We start from the raw sequence: 24,940 nt of genomic DNA on the forward strand, positions 1-24,940 counted from the left end.
TATGCATGAGGCATGACGAGGTAAGGGATCTCACAGCAAATATGTTGAAGGAAATCTGCCGGGACGTCATGGTAGAACCGACCCTCCTTCACTGGATGGCGAGATCTTCCAACACAGGACTTCAAACACATCTAACGAAGCCCGTGTGGTCGTCAGTGCTCGAGGATTCTGGACGCGGGGACAGCGAGCTTTCTTCGACATCAGGATTTTTTATCCCATGGCCGTTTGTCACCGTAACCTAGCTCTCGATGCTGCGCATAGGAGGAACGAGAACGACAAGAGAAGGGCATATGGGGAGAGAATTCAAAATGTTGATCAAGGCAGCTTCACTCCTCTAGTGTTCACAACCTCGGGTGGGATGGGCCCAAGTGCAAGATGTTTCTACGCCAGACTCGCGGAGCTGATCTCCGAACAGAAGCAGCAGCCCAGAAGTTATGTTACAGCCTGGATGAGATGTCGACTGTCCTTGTCTCTCCTTCGGTCGGCTTTGCTCTGCCTCAGGGGAACGAGAGCTTCTGCCCCTACTCCGACAACTGCTGCTAATTTAACACAGATAGGATAGCTTCTTATGTATTAGGATATTTAATATTAAGGTAAATAAATGGTGGCGAAGGTGTGGCTATTGGGGGAGGCTGGAGGCCACGTTTAAAAAAAAAAAAAAAAAGTAGTAGTAGTAGCAGTAGTAGTAGTATTACACACACACACACACAGCCACCATCACACACATCCACCGGTACACACCGTCACAACCCCTCCAACACACACACACACACACATACACACCGTCACACTCGTCACACTCACATCACGCACATCCTCCTTCATACACAGCCTGGCCCACCTCACACATATCCTTCGTTATATGCCGTCATGACCACCTTTTTTTTTCCAATAAATAAATCACTTTTTGTTATCTTCTCACCCAGACTCCCTGGCGGCACCGTGACGTAAGCAAGTCTTCCCTGGGAAAAACACTCAGCATCTTAATGAAGTTTATAGTGAAAGTATAAGTTGTGTCGTGGAGATAATGAGTCTGTAAACCTCTCACTGACAGAGCGTCATTGTGAGGAGGAGGAGGAGGAACGCCCCGGGCTCGGTTGATACACACAGCTTCACAAATATGGCGGGACAAATTAATGTTTGGTAAACTTTAAGACGTTTTGGAAGTGCATCATCGTACTCATGACACCACCTGATTAATATGTGTGTGGTGTAAGCAATGTTTTATGAGATTTGGTTTTGTGAAGTAAGAGAATATTACTGTTGTTAGTGGTCGTGTTCTACGTTATATTCATTGCTCTCAAAGTTTTATTGAAGCTATTATGACATTATGACATAACCTGGGTACTGACCACCATGTTGTGTGCTCTTCACCAATGGTCTTGCTTCTTTTTTTTTACCACTGGATCCAAGTTTAATGCTGGTCTCAGACATGGAGTAGTATCTAACTTTACCCGAAGCGGTGTGTTACCTACTGCCGTTTCATTTTTTTCTACAGAGTTGTCAGTGATTCCCCTGGCCTTGAAGGTGACCGTCACCTGGAGAACAGGATTTTTACCGTTATAATAATAATAATAATAATAATAATAATAATAATAATAATAATAATAATAATAATAATAATAATAATAATAATAATAATAATAATAATAATAATAATAATAATAATAATAATAATAATAATTAACGGTTTCTTGAAAGAGCATGGCAGCCGGAAGGCTGAAAACATACAGTTCATAATTGGGGAATGGGTCTCTTGATTTACAAATAATATACACGTAACATATGTGATACAAATATGATATATAATAACTAGGTGGAGAGAAGTTCAAACTACAGGGCATTTCAACATAGTGACAGTACAAAAAGTAAGATTGACTGGGAGTGAATACACTGCTTGATTACAAGTTATTGATATTTTTTACAATGGTTGGGACTGGGCTGTTCTTATAGCGATCAGTTCGTGCTCGTATAGGTTGGATGGGGTTGTGGTGTAGAACAGGAATTCTCGGACGAGGGATCTCGGTTGGTAGTAGGAGCCGGTGTCGAGAATGGTGCAGAAGCTTCTCACCAAATTTGCAGATGAGGTCGTGATGATGGTCAGTGAGAGCCGAGAGGGTCATTGTGTTGAGCGCTTCTTGATATGTGGAGTAGGAAGGGGAGAGAATAATCTTGCATGCCCTCTTTTGTACTTTTTTCAAGGTTTTTACGTTGTGTGGCATTTAGGGAGCAAGACCAGGTAGGGGAGGCATAGGTGAGCTTGGGAAGTATGAATGTTGAGTATACACTGAGGAGCTCGGGGGCAGGAACTCCGAGGGACTTGAGTCGGTTGAGGAGGTGGAGACGGAAGCTGGAGGATTTGACAACCTCACTGACGTGTGGTTTCCAATTTAGTTTGTTGTCTCTGGTGACGCTGAGGAGCTTAGTGGAATCTACAACCTGGAGTGTGTTGGGACCTAAAATAATTGAAGGGGGTGGGACAACGTCGGAGGAGTTGATATGCATAACCATGGTCTTGGTATGGTTGATGGTGACGTGGTTGTTGGTGGCCCAGTTTTGGAGACTGTTCGATAAATCCTGAAGGGCGGTATAGTCGGGAGCAGAATTGTTGACACTGATCCCAATGATGGAGTCGTCGACATATTTTCAGCGAGCAGGGGTTTCTTTTAGGGCATCATTGACAAGCATAAAGAAGCATAGTGGTCCCATCTTGGTGCCTTGGGGACGCCACAGGTGAGTGACTGAAAGGTAGAGACAGCCCCTCGTTATTAGTGATTCAAGGAGTGTTCGTCAAGCTCAAGGCTCTTTTAACCCACCCACCCTCTACTTCTTGAGATCTTTGAGTGGCTCTTCCTAATTGGGTAACGTGGCCGTCAGGTCACTCTCTGCTGGGTACCGGTGTTGCACAAAATGTCACCTGCGAGATATGTACCATTTTACTATACTGCGAATGCACGGAACCAAAAAACATCCGTTCTGCGTATGTAAACAAACCCGCTGAAGGCCTGCGGAAAAAGTACTCAGATTCTAGGATATCCTCCAACTCTTTGCCCATATTGTCTGATTGCAAGAGGTGGTACGTGATTTTGGTTATTGCTGGATGATTACAGGAAGACAGGAGCAGGCATGGAGCAATTAATTAATTTAATCGTTAACTTCTACAAGTTAACGATTAAGTTAACTACCTGTAGTTAACTTTTAAAATACTAGTTAACTTAAATAATCGAAATGTTGTCAAATTTTATCGATTAATTCCGATTAATTATCGATTAACTCTTTAGAAAAATAACAAGTATGTAATATAAAACACAGGGACCCTTACACCCGGTGAGTGAACAAAGCAGTAGTGTGCCAGACTGCCTCAGGTATTCAAACTATTCATTGAGTATTTTTTGTAATACATTTACAGTTTATTAAGTTATTTAATCCACACGAAAATTCCTCTCAGCAAATTCGTCACAGACTGGTTAACTTACATTAACTTAATTGAAAAAATATTAACTAGTTAATGTTTGAAAGTCAAGGTAACTTAATTTAATCGGAAAAAAATTAACTCGTTAAATTTGAAACTTAAGTGCCCCATGATCAGGGAGAAGGGAGATCAGGGAGAAGGGAGATCAGGGAGAAGGGAGATCAGGGAGAAGGGAGATCAGGGAGAAGGGAGATTGGGGGCAAAATAAAGTAGAGAGATGGGACATTGGGACCCTGTGTCACCCCCCTCATCTGCAGCCCCTCCTACATACATCATCCTAGACTTAGGTTAGCTAATTAGAACAAGCCACCACTCTTGCACCAACACAATAAGCTTCACTATACCTGTGTAAAAACCACACATAGGGAGCCTATTATCCCTATACTGATAGATAGTACTCCCATGCCGTGAGCCATGAGCAACTCACAGGTTATGCGTTGGTCAAGATATTAAAGAACAATAGCCATATTGAAACCATTTATGAAATCAAACCTGGGTAGATATAGTGTGGTGTGACTTATTTTGCATAGCTATTTTGAAAAATAAGTCAGGTGTGATTTGTTTCTTGGCGATAGATATTTTGCATAACGAAGGTACAGCAGGAAACGCACAACTCTCACCAATATGTCAAGGGTTCGAGCTTCGGCCTGGACACACGTGAGAAGGGTGTTATCAAGTGTGATCCTCACTACCAAACACCACAGGTTTCCCGGTCCCCAGTTTCCTCCTGTACTAACACTAGATAGACCGCCCAAACGGCTAGTAAGCTGATAAGTGGCGAATATGATAAAAAAAATGTGTTTGGAAATAACAAGGCGGTCGAACAAGGTGGCCAGGGCCACTATGTCCGGTTCTGCTCCATTATATCAACTACTTTCATATCGGGATACGCGTCCTGAGATTAGAACTGTCCATAATACCTGTCTCGGGTACTCTTCGAGGGCGCCTTCGATGACTATAGGACCTTTGAACATGGCACTCCCCAGGGCGGGGTACTCGACCCCCTGCTATTTAACGTCGCCATGCATCGTCTAATGGCTCCAATTCCCAGAGAGGGAAAGAACGGATTGCCAGCTATGCTGACGAGATATGCTTGCGGGCAGCCTCGCCTCAACGCTCATTAATTATCACCTTTCAAGAATCCTCCGAGAAAATTAAAGTCTACCTCGCCCCTCCACGCTAACTACCTGAACCCCTTTCCCTCAACAGTAATGACCTTGAGATCTGCCAGCTATACCTACACCTAGGTGCTCCAGACAACCTTCCCTGTACCACTCCTCGAGGCACGGTTCACCCTCTTGGTCCACACACTCTCTCTCTAGCCGGATCAAAGAGCGGATAAAACCACTGAAGTGGATCACCAGCAGCTGTGCTGATGTGTCGGTCCTCATTGCTAAAACTTTCTATTGCCTACATGCTGTCGCTCATAGACTACCACGCCCTACATCAGTGCTCACTATCAGCCACCGACCTTGCGTCCATTGAAAATTTGCAGAATGTAACAATGCGACTTATCCTAGACTGTCTAATGACGACCCGGAGAGTAAGCAAGAGGAAAGAGTTAGGTCTGACCAGTGTCCAAGATAGAGTGAAAATATTAGTCACCACCTTTGAAGTTTAACGGTTTTAAAGGATCCGCACGTCTCACCCACCTTCATTGGCCGCCTCTCTAATGACCTTCGAAACCTGCTCCATTGTCCGAACAGGGGAAGAAGAGGCTACCAAATTCTACTCCACACCTTCTTTGTTTAATTCCTCAACCTCAATATTCATTGAAGTCACAAAAGTCATCCCAGGGAACTCGGTCGTCGTCTACATCGACGGTCACTCTTGGACACAGGTACAGAAGGCGTATTCCGGAATGGCGTATGTCGCCGAAGAGATGAGTCGCCTTCCGGACTGGACGAACACAAGATGTGAACTACAGGGCATCCTAGGAGCCATCAGTTACTTGCTGGATGGGGGGCGGAATGGTCTGGTGATCACTGATTTTCGTTCTGGACTAAAGTCGATCACCTCACCCCGACCAGTCTGTCAGGCTCTAGTGAGACGAATCCAGCTATGCCTCATTAGGGTTAAGACGGACGCCAACCTTATCCACTGTATATGGATTCCATGTTGATTTCCAGAAACGCGACTACTTAGACAACCGTCTGCACCCTGATGACACTTCCACCATAACTTCTGGTCGAGTTATAACGCTCCTTAAGAAAGCCGCTCTTAAAATCATAAACGAAGAGCATAGTGAACAGCGAGGTGCCAGTGTTAGTGTTCGCCCTATGATAAAAATTGTGACACAAAATATCAATACGACTGGAATAAGAATAAATGTCTGACTCTGCTCAGTGACGTAGCTGCCGCCAAAATCAGACGTGTTTACAGGCCATGTTGGAAATTCTTGAAAAATCCATCCCTTTCTATCACCTATTGTTGGATTTGTGGTGAAAATAGGAAACAGACTTCAGCATTACGTCTCAGAAGTACAGACTAATTCGCTCCTTGTTGCCACTAAACAAAATCTTTAAGCACCAACGTGAGGTGGGAGTTCACTGTTTCATTCCATGGCAATAAATTACACTCACTAAAACCTGAAGTGCAGCTCTGTAGTCCAGTTTACGATCGGTTAGCCTGTGTATAAAGGACGGCCGTCCCCATATATGAGGGACGTATAACAAACGTACTCTTGCTCTTTCAGTAAGTTTGAAAAAGATGTCGACATTTTCCCATCCCTTTTTATTTATATATTTTTTCACATTGATGGTCCAATGCAGCCGCGTCAAACACCTGGTAACCAGTGGCGTATTCTTAATGAAGGCATTGCATGCCTAGTAGAAAGCAAAATGTATTTTAAAATAGTATCTTTAATAATACAGATTTAATTTTAGTCTTCACAGTTTACACTCAGTGGACACAAAGACGTAGCCATCCTATCAATAACATGCTAAAATGTACTTTGTGTTGGAGCATAAGGAATTTGAGCCATTTTAGTAAAATTTAATACTTTTTTCCCTTAATAAGCATGAAGTCTTATATTATACTGTGATATTATATTACCTAAGAGTTGTTGTTCTATAAGAGTGGCTATTTAATAAAGTTTCTGTAAATGTAATGGGTACAAATGCATGCACTTCGAAAACTGCATTCACTTGTAGAGAGGCTATGTACTGTATGTACACCGGTGGCAGCTCTCCGTCAGCTGGACAAAACTGATCCACATTATTATTTTAAATACATACTTGTATAGGGTTGCCGCATCTGAACATTCAAAAAAAGAGGACACTCCCAAAGACATCCCCCCCCCCAACCCCGCCCGGCACACACTTTGGCGCTATGTAACCTTGAAGCAGCCGTGATAATTAATTTTGCATATTTGCATATATATATATATATATATATATATATATATATATATATATATATATATATATATATATATATGTAGATCCACAATGAAAACGTGGATAAGATTTTATCAAGATATATATATATATAGCCTACATATATACATATATATATATATATATATATATATATATATATATATATATATATATATATATATATATATATATATATATATATATATATATATATATATATATATATATATATATATATATATATATATATATATATATATATATATATATATATATACCAGTATCGGTGTACTGTATTGCATTGTGTTTTTAATGTAGGCTAATATACAACATACTGTACATGGTATAGAAATCTTAAAACAAAAATACCTTTGTTTAAGGCTGAATATCTTCATTCCCTTAGCTGCAGTCTTCTTCCCACACTGTGTGTGTGACTTTACGTGCCCATGCATACTTTTCTGTAGATCGGATCTTTTTCAGTATTGGCTGATTGCTCTTTGGAAAGGTATAGAAGTCACTGCAAGATGTTTCTCGGAAGTTGTACTGTACAGTCAGAATGCCTTTCATTGTTTCAACACCCAATATGTTCCTTTCCTTTGTCCATTGACTTTACATCAGTGAAAAAACTCTTTCTACATTTGCATTGTGAGATGATATAGCAAAGAAGAATTGCGCAATTCTTAACAATTCTGAGTGGCATTCAATGTTCTTTGATTTTTCAAAGCATCTGGTTCACTTTTTATGTATTGGCAGATTACTAAATTCTTCATCACTCTTGTAATTTTCCACAAACTGCTTCAGGTTTCTAACTTGGTCAAAACACTTCCCATCATCAACTTCTACCCCCCCCCCCCTTATCAATCAAATATTTGACAGCTAAGATGACAACACAGTACAGGCGTACACGTGACTTATCAGCTGACGAAAACTGAACGAGATCTCTACGGTTTCTACCTCCCCTCTCTCTCAGTCTCTCTCGTCATTACAGTTTCATGTTTTTTCCCGTGGAGAAAATGGTGGAAGCATGAAATTCCGTAGTATTGAAGAATTTTAAAAATTACTTCCGGGTGAAGGTTTCGAGACCTAAATGGAGGACATGTCCGGGAAAATACGGACGTATGGCAACCCTATTAAATAACTCTAAAGTCCGCTTTCAGTTACAGGTTTTTCACTTGGGAAAGTTATTCACTTTTCTGTCTTACTTGAAATAATAATCGGATGAAATAAATAAAAATATTAACAAATTATTTAAATGTTCAGCAATAAGATCATTGGCAACTTTACAGAGGGCCAGCATTGTGCATAATGCCTAGTCATTTTATTTTAACTACTTTATTTCTAAATTACTGTAGATTACACTGAGACCTTAATACAGTATATTGTTTTGCAGTAAGTATTTTTGCACCCATTATTTAAAGATTTGTAATAGATACTTTGTCAGATGCCACTGATATAATTTAAGAAATTAGGTGTTTATAAAAGCTTGACAACCCTTATTTAGAGAAAGGCCATATCCTACTTGATATTTGATTTGATAACTGATATAATGTAGTGTTCTGCATGCATCATCAGTGCAACCACGGTACGCCACTGTTGGTAACATATTTATACAAGCAAAAATCTTTCCAGCTCTTTACCATATACAGGACAGTAAAGTTATTGTAACTTGGACAAAATACATGCAGTGAGGTAGAAGTGTAAAGATGCATCAAGAGAAAACGTTAGTTAAAAGTTACGGTAAGTAGAGCGCAAGAGCCTGTGTGGCTCAATGAGGGAAGCTCCGTGGTGCACATGGTGGGAGGGCAGCCGTGGTGAGCAGGCGACATAAGCTCCCACTAGCAGATTTCTTCCTGTAAACATCCTCTTGCTTTTCTTTCCATCGAGAAGCGAAGTGTGGCGACCTTCTTCATTACCCACCGCCTACCATTATAGTACTGTGGCGCTTGTATAAGCAGGATGGTAATCTACCACCAGTAGCATTTTCACACGCTATGTTGGGTAAATTATATGGCAGCAGAAGTCCATGAACTCCTTATAATAATGCAATCGCTGTAATTTATTAGACTGGCTCCACGTCTGCTCCACGTAACTGAGAGCTTTCCATTTCTCTATACAGGGGGTGCCTGTTTATGTGTTGTGTCTATCGTCCTTTCTCCCTTTCTTCCTCCCTCCTACCTTTCTTTTCGCTTGTCTTAGTAGTCCCTCGGCAATATCCAGATCACTTTGCCTTTAACTCGTTTACGCTAATAAATAATAGTTTGCATGATGATGAAGTGGGGGATGTGTTGTAATCCCTATCCTTCAGTAAGGCCACGGGTTGCTGCAACATACCTGTCCGGCTACTTAAGGCGGGAGTAATGTCAAATACTTTACCTGTGATGGTTCTACATCAGTACCTACACGATGACTTTATGTGTGTGTCAATCATACCATTACTTAAGGCCAGGTCGAAAGACTCCCGCCATACAGATAATTATCGTCTGATTGCTATCACCACCACTGTTTCAGAGAGTTATGGACCTTCTGTGGCTAGAGAGCCTGCACCAGAATTTCTAATGCAACCAACACAAGCCAGTGCTGAGTTTCGTCCAATCATTGTACTAAAATGTACACTGTCATTAAACGACTTTTTCGAGGTCTGTTCCAGTCAGGGTACAATGCACCTCCTTCCCACAGTCAACACCTGGCTGCCGCCTTTATTTATCCAAAACTTGTATGCGGTAGTTTGTTTCATATTAACAGTCAAGAAAAATTTTGCTTTATGTACTAATTCAACATTTTTGGTTTGCCCCTGAGCGTGGGAGACAGCGTAAATCTTATTGGGTACAATAGTTTCATCAATAAGTTTCCGAAACTATTTCAAATTATATCACGATAATAATTAAGAATAAATAGTGAGCTGGTTTCTGTTTAACGTTTCCCATTTATCTGTTTATTAGTCTTATTGGTATTCTTATATTTTAATTATGCGTTCCTTTTAGAAGGAAAATTTCCCCTCATCAGGAAAAGTCATGTAAGATTGTGAAAAACTTCGGAACCAGAGTACTTAATATATACCAAATAACATACTGAAAGACACGTGCGGAAATGAAGAGAACGTGTACGGCGCCACTGAACATAGTGCGTGTGGGAGAAGAGTTTAGAGTGTGGTCCAGCCAACATCAGTGTCTTATCAAAGGTCATTCAGAGTTCTTTAATAAGAGTTAGTACACATTTACGGGGGATGTCTTAGCATTTTAAGACTGAGAAATAAAGTAAATATAGAGGTGAGTGATGGAGCTAGTTACACAAGGAGATGGCATATGAGAGTGTGGCGTGAGTATATATAATGTGTATGGTGCACGAGGTGTTAGTAGTGGTGTTCCTCGCCACCACCACCACCCCTCCGGGAATACATTAAACACAACTCTTATCTTTGGCATACTCTTTTATTCATCTGGTACTAAATTCACTATTTTGATTGCAAATTGAGTAAAGAATGACTAATAAATACTACACCATTTATCCACAACAAATTGACACGTATATTGCAATCTTTATATTACTAGAAATACTGATATGGATTAAGAATGACACACAGACAGTGAGTGACACACAGTGACAACTGACCCGCAACTGCTGACCAGAGAAACATTGAAAGCTTTCATCTGCTAGTTTTATATTCACCATATCTCTCTGTTACCAAAGAATATCGTGTTAAATACCAGACTAGTTACTGTACTTGTGTCATCACATGGAGATGGTTGTAAAGTATACAATCTTAAGAGAGCAAAAGACCTGGGTGTTGGGTATCACACATTAGCTGTGTGACAAGAGCAGTGAAGCCGTTGCCAGACACTGACACATTGTTGCGGGTTGTTGTCGCTGTTATCGCGTCACGCTTTCTGCAAAGTTAGATATTAAGGGAAACGTTTTCCAAATAGTATTTACAAGAACCATATTGTCCTCTGTCTGGTATGCTTGTGACCTGAAGTAGAGGTATTTTGCTATACCTTCCTCTTAGTAATATCATTTGAGCTTTGTCCAGAAGAATGTATGGTTCTAGTACACACTAATTTAGAAATATTGCCCAAATTTTTCATATTTCATGCTATCAACATCAGTAACACAACCTTTTTTTGTTACACATTTGTATAAAGACAACACAGTGTAAGAATACTCCGGACTAGGTCTACAAGAACATGGATACATGCATGTATAGTGCTGCGGATGTTGTGAGATACGGCTCTGCCAGACACAATATACTAATAGTCTTGATAATTGTTTCATTTGGGATTTTTAATTTACTACTACTCACTTGCGGGCGTAGCAGACCCCGGTAACACTTTTATGGCAGTAGTATTGTATAAATACGGATATGATAAATATAACGCAGTCACCTGCGGGAATTACTGGTACTTTCAGTCACTGACTACTGTAAGTATAACTGGTTGTCACTATCGATCACAAACCATCTACTTGCGCATTTAACCGAATTAATGTAGTAGGTGATTGTTGCCAGTCTTACAACCAAACACTTTTATGTGTGCGTTACACCTGTAGTGCAGGAGGTTAAGTGACCGCCCCCCCCTGCCTGCACACACCACCGCTACTCACCTGTTTATATAACTACCTGTATATGAGTCTCTGGCTTCCATTCTTTATGTTCACCATTTATAAATACTTATAGTTTGCTTCTCATGTTGATAAATAAAATAAAGTCTCTCGAGGGTGCGTGGTTATTGTGACGTCTGCAGTCACTGCTCCACCAACTCGCTCCATCCAAGAAACATAAACACAACTTAAATAATGAGCCTCTACACACATGTACTACATATTTGATTACTGTTAAGGTGACAAATCAAAATTTTCGTCATCAACCATGCAGCGTAGATACCACTGTCGGCGTCTTCATCTGGTCATGCCAAGTATCATCCGCAGGTACACACAGGCACTGATACACTCCAGGATGAAAACTAGCGTACGTGTTGAGGTCCCTAGTGGGAGTATTGTGCCGTGTGTGGATTGAAGCTGCACATGAGTTTTGTGAGATCTAAACAATCAGAACAAATGGCAAGATGCGCTACATTTAATCCCGACCCTGATCATAGCTGTCATAAATCTCAGCTTATCCAAAATTAATCTGGAACAGATTGAAGAAAATGTATAGTCATGCTTTTAACCTAACATTTTATGTCGAAGGAATTATTTTTAGAACCTGACAATATCTGGTGAAGATAACAGTGATTCTGAAGAGGAGGAGAGTTACGACCCACTCCTGTTGGCAGTCTTCCTCTCTCACCATCCATCTCAACCATCAAACACAAACTTCATGTCCAGGACAACTATTTCATCGTGAGTTCAACAAAATGATATTGTTAGCCACTGTCAAATAGTCTATTATGAATATTCACATTAAGTTGATTTAAGTGAACTATCTTTTTTTAATTCAGATGAATTTTTGGGGAGGTTTGATTTTTTTGTGTGTGTGAATGTGTGTGTGTGTGTGTGTGAATGTGTGTGTGTGTGTGTGTGTGAATGTGTGTGTGTGTGTGTGTGTGTGTGTGTGTGTATGTGTGTGTGTATGTGTGTGTGTGTGTGTGTGTGTGTGTGTGTATGTGTGTCTGTGTGTATGTATGTGTGTGTGTGTGTGTGTGTATGTGTATGTGTGTCTGTGTGTGTGTGTGTGTGTGTGTGTGTGTGTGTGTGTGTGTGTACGTGTGTGTGTGTGTGTGTGTCTGTGTGTATGTGTGTATGTGTGTGTGTGTGTGTGTATGTGTGTGTGTGTGTGTGGTGTGTGTGTGTGTGTGTATGTGTCTGTGTGTGTGTGTGTGTGTGTGTGTGTATGTGTGTCTGTGTATGTATGTGTGTGTGTGTGTGTATGTGTGTGTGTGTGTGTGTGTGTGTATGTGTGTGTGTGTGTGTGTGTGTGTGTGTGTGTATGTGTGTGTGTGTGTGTGTGTGTGTAGGTGTGTGTGTGTGTGTGTGTATGTGTCTGTGTGTGTGTGTGTGTGTGTGTGTGTGTGTGTGTGTGTGTAGGTGTGTCTGTGTGTGTCTGTGTGTGTGTGTGTGTGTGTGTGTGTGTGTATGTGTGTGTGTGTGTGTATGTGTGTGTGTGTGTGTGTGTGTGTGTGTGTGTGTGTGTGTGTGTGTGTGTGTGTGTGTGTGTGTGTGTCTGTGTGTATGTGTGTGTGTGTGTGTGTGTGTATGTGTGTGTGTGTGTGTAGGTGTGTGTGTGTATGTGTGTGTGTGTGTATGTGTGTGTGTGTATGTGTGTGTGTGTAGGTGTGTGTGTGTGTGTGTGTGTGTGTGTGTGTCTGTGTGTATGTGTGTGTGTGTGTAGGTGTGTGTGTGTGTGTAGGTGTGTGTGTGTGTGTCTGTGTGTATGTGTGTGTGTGTATGTGTGTGTGTATGTGTGTGTGTGTATGTGTGTGTCGCCAGTCTTGCCCTACAACTAACGCCACCTACTGTACCAGTCCTTCAATAGGTTAGAAATACTTTATCAAAAAATCGAAAAATTTTGTGATTTCAAATTAATATAAAATATATCTAGATCAGGGATAGTATCACTAATAGTTTCCACAAATAAATTCAAAAGAAAATGGAAATAGTGAGAATATCTATTATGATAAAATCTAAACAATATTAATATAGCAATAGCAATAGTAAAAAAACATTATCAATAATGACAAAATCACAAATAATCACGGCATGATACTAATAACCAAAAATTAACGGTATATTACTGTTAATGACAAGCGGGAAGATTTTTGTAACAACATTTTCAAACACGAACAAACTCACCAAAAATAGTTTTCCAGATGATACTGGAGGGGGGCGCCACAACAGCCAACACACTGGACGAATATACTTTACACAGGGGGAGGTGTAGTTCTTATGCAGGTAAACTGACAGTGCAAGTGTACGCGTAAAGTGGTTTATATTGAAAGGAAATGTATAATATAATTCTGAGAGTGAATAACAGTATTGACTCAGGAAGATTTGCAATAGTTTGATAACCCACACATACAAGGAGGCAGATTCTCATTAGTTCGTACTGTGTACATTACTTCTATCTGAAGATCTGATAAAAGAACGAAAACAAGATCCAACAACGGCATCAGTATTACAATAAGACGAACCTTAACAGTACGTTCTAAGTGACCATACTGTTAAGGCAAGTCAAGTTTACCGTACAGAATATTTCCAAAGAAATTTTTACGTTAATTGTTGTGGTTAAAACATTAATCTATCAGTCAGATGAATTCTTACATCTTTAATTACGAACACCATTATTTTGTCGTATCAAACTCTGAGTGAACCCGAGTCTTAAATGTTGAACCAACCATATAAGATATTGTTTACAACAACTTCAGTGGACGAATACAGTATGTTAAGACTACAAGCGCTGTGAACTAACAAGAGACATTCACATTAACGTGCACGTAGCAATAAGATTAAGTCACATCAACCTACCCATTAGCCTATCATTGCTGGTTCCTTCACATCTCAGTGGACTACATGTATTACTTGGTGTGAGGTAAGTCGACTAGCATGTAGTCACAAGGAGTCATCGGCACACTTGCTGGGAAGTTCACCGTCTCTCAGATACGCACAAGGATGATGGAGGGGTCAGCCATCTCCTCCGTCTCCGGCTCACCACAACCACAGCATTTATGAAATATGTATTTCCTCATAACACACTAGATGACACCAGTTTAAACGACTACAGAAACTACCAATAACATGAGAATGAAAGATAATTATATTCGTAATTTAATAAATTGTTTCTTTATTTATTTATTAATATATCACTTTTGTAACGGAGAGAAAGTGGTAGTGTGGTTGATGCTCAAGACGGTAGCACATAGTGACCGGTAGCAAAATAGCAGCCTCAGGCCATGGAGGTGTTTCTGTAGGTGGTCGTATTTTGCTGAATGGCGGGGCGCCCGTAGGACGCTGGTGTGAGGTAGCTCGAGTCCACCACTATACTCCATTATGCAAGTTAAGATAACCTTTAATACTGGTATATTATACATGCGCGGTGATGGCTGCTCACTTGGTATTCCGCTGCTACCTTGCCCAAACTGTAATATTGCAGCAGTTAATTGTAGAGAACCCTTCAAATTATACTCATTCCCGACCTTTATCTTCTTATTCCACACGATTATACGCTGCTTATTGTATCAAGCTGATGAAACGGTAATGAGATGGCTTTGGAGACGATGGGATGATCAGCCGAAATTGCCCTTATTGACTGTAGTTTGGTTAACGATCATTACGGTATAGCTATATTAAGGATTTAAAAGACGGACCCAGAAGTCATCAAAAGTCACCGGAATGAGTAATAATAACACGGTGAAGGACGTTACGGGTTAAGTTATGTGGTGGAAGCAGAGCAGATGCTTGCCAGGTGCAAGATTACTGGACGTACCAAGGTCAGGTTCCTCCCGCACCCTCCACTTCTTCATTATCAGTCTTTGTCCCGGCTCTTCTTCTTTATCCAATGTCCCATAGTGTGCTCCTTTCTTGGGTTACGTGATAAATTGTCTTTCTGTACGGGTATAAAGCAGGTGGTGGGCCGTCACCCAAGATGCCATGGTGTTGGACGAAGAGCTTCCCAGAAGCAACACTACGCGGGACACGTTATGAGTTACCACACAGTACCGGTTGCGAGGTGGCCAAATACATTTTTCCTCCAAGAAGTTGCCAGACTGTACTGGGCATGAGGCAGCCTCATACCCTTCCCCTGGCACTTCGCCACACGTCTGACGGCCAAGTATCCTTAGCATGATGAATTTACTGTCTCATTCATGAAGATGTTTTTATACTGAGATTTAAACTGTTATGCATCTGATTTACGACGACAGCTGTCTCCATCACTATGGTATATGAAACTCTTTACTCGCTAAACATTAAAAAGTGCTTCTTATACCTGTATCTGAAAACTTATGTAGAATGTAAAGGAAGAATATGTTCTCTGTGAAATTGTGGATCTGTAAACAAAATATTATACTCTCACAAAAAAAAAAGATTTACAGGAGGACAACACTAACATCTGCGCTTCATTTTTACTGTGTTTAACTATAATTATTTAATAAAACCTAGCATCATGACGCTTTAATCCAGGTGCGGCCCCCATCTGACCTGTCACACCATTATTATTGTCCATACTGTTATGTAACCCTAATGACTTTGGCTACACTCAATGACCCTCACTTCTGAAGTCTATCACACTACACACGTGACCACTTCTGAAGTCTATCACACTACACACGTGACCACTTCTGAAGTACAGTCCATCACACTACACACGTGACCACTTCTGAAGTACACTATATCACACTACACACGTGACCACTTTTAAAGTACAGTCCATCACACTACACACGTGACCACTTCTGAAGTACAGTATATCACACTACACACGTGACCACTTCTGACGTCTATCACACCACACACGTGACCACTTCTGAAGTCTATCACACTACACACGTGACAACTTCTGATGTCTATCACACCACACACGTGACCACTTCTGAAGTCTATCACACTACACACGTGACCACTTCTGATGTCCATCACACTACACACGTGACCACTTCTGAAGTCTATCACACTACACACGTGACCACTTGATGTCTATCACACTACACACGTGACCACTTCTGATGTCTATCACACCACACACGTGACCACTTCTGATGTCTATCACACTACACACGTGACCACTTCTGAAGTCTATCAATACACACGTGACCACTTGATGTCTATCACACCACACACGTGACCACTTCTGATGTCATCACACACGTGACCACTTCTGAAGTCTATCACACTACACACGTGACCACTTCTGAAGTCTGACACACTACACACGTGACCAATTTCATGCCCATCACACCACACGTGACCAATTTCTTACGTCTATCACACTACACACGTGACCACTTCTGATGTCAATCACACTACACACGTGACCACTCTGATGTTCATCACACTACACACGTGAACACTTGATGTCTATCACACTACACACGTGACCACTTCTGATGTCAATCACATTTACACACGTGACCACTTCTGATGCTCCATCACACCACACGTGACCACTTCTGAAGTCTATCACACTGACACGTGACCACACTTGATGTCTATCACACTACACACGTGACCACTTGATGTTCATCACACCACACGTGACCACTTGATGTCAATCACACTACACACGTGACCACTTCTGAAGTTCACACTACACACGTGACCACTTGGTCATCACACCACACACGTGACCACTTCCTGATGTCTATCACACTACACACGACCACTTCTAGCTCCATCACACTACACACGTGACCACTTCTGATGTCTATCACACCACACACGTGACCACTTCTGATGTCTATCACACCACACACGTGACCACTTCTGATGTCTATCACACCACACACGTGACCACTTCTGAAGTCTATCACACTACACACGTGACCACTTCTGATGTCTATCACACTACACACGTGACCACTTCTGAAGTCTATCACACTACACACGTGACCACTTCTGAAGTCTATCACACTACACACGTGACCACTTCTGGAAGTCTATCACACTACACACGACCACTCTGAAGTCTATCACACTACACACGTGACCACTTCTGAAGTCTATCACACACACGTGACCATTTCTGAAGTCTATCACACCACACGTGACCACTTGAAGTCTATCACACTACACACGTGACCACTTCTGAAGCCTATCACACCACACACGTGACCACTTTTGAAGTCTATCACACTACACACGTGACCACTTCTGAAGTCTATCACACTACACACGTGACCACTTCTGAAGTCTATCACACTACACACGTGACCACTTCTGAAGTCTATCACACTACACACGTGACCACTTCTGAAGCCTATCACACCACACACGTGACCACTTCTGAAGTCTATCACACTACACACGTGACCACTTCTGAAGTCTATCACACTACACACGTGACCACTTCTGAAGTCTATCACACTACACACGTGACCACTTCTGAAGTCTATCACACTACACACGTGACCACTTCTGATGTCTATCACACTACACACGTGACCACTTCTGATGTCTATCACACCACACACGCCACTTGATGTCTATCACACTACACACGTGACCACTTCTGATGTCTATCACACCACACACGTGACCACTTCTCACACTACACACGTGACCACTTCTGAAGTCTATCACACCACACGTGACCACTTGAAGTCTATCACACTACACACGTGACCACTTCTGAAGTCTATCACACTACACACGTGACCACTTCTGAAGCCTATCACACCACACACGTGACCACTTTTGAAGTCTATCACACTACACACGTGACCACTTCTGAAGTCTATCACACTACACACGTGACCACTTCTGAAGTCTATCACACTACACACGTGACCACTTCTGAAGTCTATCACACTACACACGTGACCACTTCTGAAGCCTATCACACCACACACGTGACCACTTCTGAAGTCTATCACACTACACACGTGACCACTTCTGAAGTCTATCACACTACACACGTGACCACTTCTGAAGTCTATCACACTACACACGTGACCACTTCTGAAGTCTATCACACTACACACGTGACCTCGGCAACAGGTATTGAACAGCACACCAATTTACTCTTGTGTTACCGAGCATTATAGCGGATGTTTTTTGTATGTTATTCAGGATTATGTTGTGAGCGTTGCTTAGTATTTACGTGTTACATATTATTTAATATTAAGGTATTATTCAGTGTCGCGGTGTTACTTAATCTTAAGACATTATTCTGTGTTCAGGTGTAACTTATTTAGTGATATTGTGTTGCTTAGGGTTGAGGGGTTACTAGTATTGAGGTGTTACTTAATGCTGATGGGTTACTTAATATTGAGGTGTTACTTAGAATTGAAGTGTTACGTCCTAATAAGATGTTATTTACTGTTGAGGTGTTACTTACTGTTGAGACATTATTTATAGTTGGTAAATTATTTAGTGTTCAGGTGTTACTTAGTATTAAGGTGTTACTTAGTGTTGATAAATTACTTATTTCAAAAGTGTCACTTAGTGTTGAGGTTTTACTTAATGTTGAGATGTTACTTAGTGTTGAGGTGTTACTTAGTTCTTAGGTGTTATTTAGTGTTAAATTGTTACTTGGAGTTGAGATGTTTCTTAGTTCTTAGGTGTTACTCAGAGTTGAGATGTTATTTTTTCTGAGGTGTTACTTAGTGTTGTGGTGTTACTTAGTGTTAAGCTGTTACTTAGAATTGAAATGTTACTTAGTTTTGAGGTGTTACTTGTGCTGAGGAGTTACTTAGTGCTGAGGTGTTACTTGGTGTTGAGGTGTTACTTAGTGTTTAGGTGTTACATACTGTAGTATTGAGGTGTTACTTAGTATTAAGTTGTTATTTGGAGTTAAGATGTTACTTAGAGTTGAGATGTTACTTATTTCTGAGGTGTTACTTAGTTCTGAGGTATTACTTAGTGCTGAGATGCTTCTTAGTGTTCAGGTGTTCCTTAGTGCTTATGTGTTACTTAGTGTTGAGATATTACGTAGTGTTGAGGTGTTACTTAGTGCTGAGGTTTTTACTTTGTGTTAAGTTGTTACGTAGAGTTGAGATGTTACTTAGTTCTTAGGTGTTACTTAGAGATGAGATGTTGCTTAGTTCTTAGGTGTTACTTAGAGTTGAGTTGTTACTTATTTCTTAGGTGTTACTTAGAGTTGAGATGTTACTTAGTTCTGATGTGCTACTTAGTTCCGAGGTGTTACTTAGTGTTGCGGTATTTCTTAGTGTTGAGGTGTTACTTAGTGTTGAGGTGTTACTTAGTGTTGAGGTGTTACTTAGTGTTGAGGTGTTACTTAGTGTTGAGGTGTTACTTAGTACTGAGGTGTTACTTAGTTCTGAGGTGTTACTTAGTGTTGAAGTGTTACTTAGTGTTGAGATGTTACTTAGTGTTGAGGTGTTACTGCGTGTTGAATGGTTACTTAGTGTTGAGGTGTTACTGAGTATTGAGGTGTTACTTAGTGTTGAGGTGTTACTTAGTTCTGAGGTGTTACTGAGTGTTGAGGTGTTACTTAGTTGAGGTGTTACTTAGTGTTGAGGTGTTACTTAGTGTTGAGGTGTTACTTAGTGTTGAGGTGTTACTTAGTTCTGAGGTGTTACTTAGTTTTGAGGTGTTACTGAGTGTTGAAGTGCTACTTAGTTGAGGTGTTACTTAATATTGAGGTGTTGCTGAGTATTGAGGTGTTACTTAGTGTTGAGGTGTTACTTAATTCTGAGGTGTTACTGAGTGTTGAGGTGTTACTTAGTTGAGGTGTTACTTAGTGTTGAGGTGTTACTGAGTATTGAGGTGTTACTTAGTGTTGAGGTGTTACTTACTTCTGAGGTGTTACTGAGTGTTGATGTATTACTTAGTTGAGGTGTTACTTAGTGTTGAGGTGTTACTGAGTATTGAGGTGTTACTTAGTGTTGAGGTGTTACTGAGTATTGAGGTGTTACTTAGTGTTGAGGTGTTACTTACTTCTGAGGTGTTACTGAGTGTTGAGGTGTTACTTAGTTGAGGTGTTACTTAGTGTTGAGGTGTTACTGAGTATTGAGGTGTTACTTAGTGTTGAGGTGTTACTGAGTATTGAGGTGTTACTTAGTGTTGAGGTGTTACTTACTTCTGAGGTGTTACTGAGTGTTGATGTATTACTTAGTGTTGAGGTGTGTGTGTGTGTGTGTGTCGTGTACTGTCATATGTGGTGCAGATCTTGTTGGAGTGTCTTAGTGTTACTGTACATAAATTTTACTGTTACCCCGCAAAGAACAACAGTTTTCAAACCATGTTTCAGCAATAGACAATATTTATTCGGACAAACTTTTTATTAACATAATTAGCCCAATTGTATATTTTCTTCTATTAAATATGTTTTATAAATTAACTGCAATAACTACCAGGAATATACTGGCATTTTCTCTTCGAGTTCAAAGGTATAATAATCAACAGCAAAAGATGCTATTATTTATAAAGACATATCCAGATGGTCACCAGTCATCATTATCATGTCAGAGGTGGTCCATTACAGCACCACTGTCTTAGCCTTTCTGAGAGAGTTGTCTACACTGGCGGAAGGTGTGCGCGCAGTAGTGGCCAGGCAGAGGGGTCACTCACCTGTAGAACCAACTTGTCCTCTCACTACTAGCAAAAATTTATATTAGATGAGTATAATAAGTAGCGCCAGAGGATCAATCACTGCCATAGTCCCACGGAGTGGTCACTGCACTTAGTATAAAGACATATTAGAAACGATGCTGTCTTGTGGGATGCGAGATGACAAGACTGGCAAACGACGATCTAGACCAGGACATGGTCATCTGGGGATGTGGCAACAGGAATGGCAGCTACTGCCGCAGGTGCTACTGCTGGAGGTTCGAGGGTCTCTCGCGGTGACCTTGTTTCCGACAGGCTGCGGGGGCCAGGTTGCAGCTTTTGGGTGTCTGTCTGGTTGGACGAGTCTATGCAGGGTGGTCGTCGCCGCCCGCGGGTCCTTCCGCGGGTTTGGCCGCCAGCCTCTGTGCCAACACCACCCATGCCGCCCGTGGTAGGTGGTGCCGCAGGTGCCCCGGGAAGCTGTGCCATGCCACCTTGGAACATGTCAGTTCGACTCTCCCAGACTCCTCCACCACCTACGTCTGTCACACCAGGCGACACAGCGTGACCTTCCCGGGGAGGAGGTAAGATACCCAGCGGTAAACACACTCGGTACGGAACGTAACCCTCCGCCCCGTGCGCTGTACGGACGTATAACCAGTCCCGTGTTTTAAACACAGCATTAACAATTATTCCTAGAGGCAAGAAAGGTCGAACAGGCTGCTGGTTGTGTGGGCGCGGCTCAGGCGTGCGACGCATGTTATGGAGGCGCGTGGAGGAAGCCAGGACCATTGGCAGGTTGGCGGGGCGGGAGGGCGAGGCTTCGGTAAGTAGGGCCTCCAGGTCACTCACCTGGTAGCCATACGCCACACCCTCGCCAGGCTCTCGTCCTGGTTCTAAATTCTCGTAACAGCCAGCAAGGCGGGCCAGGACTCCGCCCACCATACCCACACCTCCACCAGGCTGCGATGACCCAACGGGAGGGGAGTATGGCTGCTGACCACCGTGGCCACTTCCTCCCGGGGGAAGGGAGGTGGGAGGCACATTTGTGTTACCTGGTGGGCGGTCCCCCGGGGGTGGGCGTGGGCGGTGTTGACGGGATCTGGAGGCTGATGAGCAACGAACCCGACGATCGCTGCCGTTGCCCGCGGGTCCTCTGGGCTCACTGGAAGCACTGCGCACCCGCGCTCCCTCACTCTCAACGGGAAGACTACCAACAATACACCCTACACCCACGCCCACACCAGAAGACATTGTGACACCACCTGGTGGGTCTAAAGGAGGTTGAGAAGGCCATGGATGTTGGGGGTTGTGCCGCCAGCCGCTCGTAGTTCCTCCAGTGGCACCGCCTCCTGACACCATGGACTGGGTAGGGGCAGCCCCTAGTCCCTGGGGGGCAGCCCCCAGACCCTGAGGTGTTACTGGTGGTGGAGGGGGCCTGGCGTCTCGGCGGCGTGAGCGGGCGTCGCCCATGTCGAGGTAGTGATGGTCACGGGTGCCGAGCATGGCAGAGTGGTGGGTGAATGGGGTGTCGGCCAGAGTGAGATCGGCCACCACGTCCGGGAGTGTTCCCGCCCAGTCACACTTGTCACCTCCGTTGCCGTCGCTCCCACCGCTGCTGCTGCTGACCTGCAGGAGACAAGCTATGTCACTACGTAATCCAAAGTATAAGTTAACTACTTAAAATAATGCGAAATGGGTTAAGTTTATAATCTAGGCATAAACAATACAACCGGCTAACTAGCTAAGAAAAAGTGTTATTACACGAACAAATAGTATAAGCTTCTATTAAATTTGTGTTAAAAATTTTACAAAACTCAGTAAAAGGGAGAAGCATCACATCATTATACCTACCACTATCTCTAACATCGCCGTGATCACTGTCAGAACTTCCACTATGAAACTATATCGGAGAAAACTTAACAAGACTGGCCATGATATTACTCACTGTGCTTTGTACACACACTGTGCACAAACCCATTTATCACTATAAAAACACACACACACTCACACAAGACAAGAGTCGGTCAAAAGCAATACGCCAAGGCTCCAGGTGTTGGTAACGTAAAGTTGAATGATTTAGTATTTGTTTCAGTTAATTTGATTTCTGTGTTAAAACTTATTGCTTCAGAGCAAGAGTTTTCACTATATTAGGGAAAATTGCATTTATTGGCAAAATTGGGCACCGGAGTGTCATAAAATCTTTAACAAAAGAATGTTCCACAGCAAAGGATGTTCATCGACACATCGTGGCAGATGCCCTATGGGCCAAGGATTTAAAAAAATAGGCGTGAGAGCCTTGAGAATAACCCCTGTAATGACGGCTTTCAGATGCTACATCAATGGTGATGCAACTGTAACCCAAGTCGAGAGCACTGTTATAATGGGCCGGCCTATCAAACCCTAAGATGGGTTTCCTTAAGCCTCAGCACCCAGGATCGTCACCAGAGGATGGCTTCAAGTCTCAAGTTCCTTGAACTGTCTGGTGATGGTAGGTGAGACCTGAATTCTTCAATTGACCATCGAAATAAACATGGAATCCATGCAATGGAAGTAGCTAAATTCTCAACCACAGAGATTCAGAAATTAACCCTTGGCGGAAATTTCATAGGGACAATATGCTGATCCACACCTGAGGGAGCTACTCTCAGCTGAAGGAGGCTACAGAGGTGTGGTATAAGAAGCAGTCGGCAAACTTCATTAAAACTGACAAAATGAATTTAAAGGTCGAATGGAATTAATATATTAAAGTCGAGTAACACCATGATCACCACTAACACTATGATCACCACTAACATCATGATCACCACTAACACCATGATCACTGATCACCACTAACACCATGATCATCACTAACACCATGATCACCACTAACACCTTGATCACCACTAACACTATCATCACCACTAACACCATGATCACCACTAACACCATGATCATCACTAACAGTATGATCACCACTAACACCATGATCACCACTAACACTATGATCATCACTAACACCATGATCACCACTAACACTATGATCATCACTAACACCATGATCATCACTAACACCATGATCACCACTAACACTATGATCATCACTAACACCATGATCACCACTAACACCATGATCACCACTAACACCATGATCACCACTAACACCATGATCACCACTAACACCATGACCACCACTAACACCATGATCACCAGAAACACCATGATCATCACTAACACCATGCTCACCACTAACACCATGATCACCACTAACACCATGATCACCATTAACACCTTGATCACCACTATCACCATGATCACCACTAACACCATGATCACCACTAACACCATGATCACCACTAACACCATGATCATCACCAACACTATGATCACCACTAACACCACTACTAACACCATGATCACCACTAACACCATGATCACCATGATCACCACTAACACCATGATCACCACTAACACCATGATCACCACTAACACCATGATCACCACTCAACACCATGATCACCACTAACAATGATCACCACTAACACCACTGACCACCACTAACACCATGATCACCAGAAACACCATGATCACCACTAACACCATGATCACCACTAACACCATGATCACCACTAACACCATGATCATCACCAACACTATGATCACCACTAACACCATGATCACCACTAACACCATGATCACCACTAACACCATGATCACCACTCACACAATGATCACCACTAACACCACGGTCATCACTAACACCATGATCATCATTAACACCATGATCACCATAAACACTATGATCACCACTGACACCATGATCACCACTAACACCATGATCACCACTAACACCATGATCATCATTAACACCATGATCACCATTAACACTATGATCACCACTAACACCATGTTCACCACTAACACCATGATCACCACTCACACCATGATCACC

At 42.1% G+C, this 24,940-nt stretch overlaps 1 protein-coding gene across 3 annotated transcripts in view; it reads right to left on the reverse strand.

Annotated features, from left to right (window-relative positions):
• Window positions 1-20,568: 20,568 nt before the first annotated feature.
• Window positions 20,569-24,940, reverse strand: part of LOC121870415 (translation initiation factor IF-2-like) — a 108,087-nt gene continuing 103,715 nt past the window's right edge. For all 3 annotated transcript variants that reach the window (XM_042372257.1, XM_042372256.1, XM_042372259.1), the window contains exon 3: window positions 20,569-22,635. In XM_042372257.1, the coding sequence (XP_042228191.1) occupies window positions 21,211-22,635 (1,425 nt within the window). In that variant the 3' untranslated portion in view covers window positions 20,569-21,210. The remainder of the gene's footprint in view (window positions 22,636-24,940) is intronic.

The sequence above is a fragment of the Homarus americanus genome, unplaced genomic scaffold (genome assembly GCF_018991925.1).
Source record: "Homarus americanus isolate GMGI-L3 unplaced genomic scaffold, GMGI_Hamer_2.0 scaffold40856, whole genome shotgun sequence".
Taxonomy (NCBI): Eukaryota; Metazoa; Arthropoda; class Malacostraca; order Decapoda; family Nephropidae; genus Homarus; species Homarus americanus.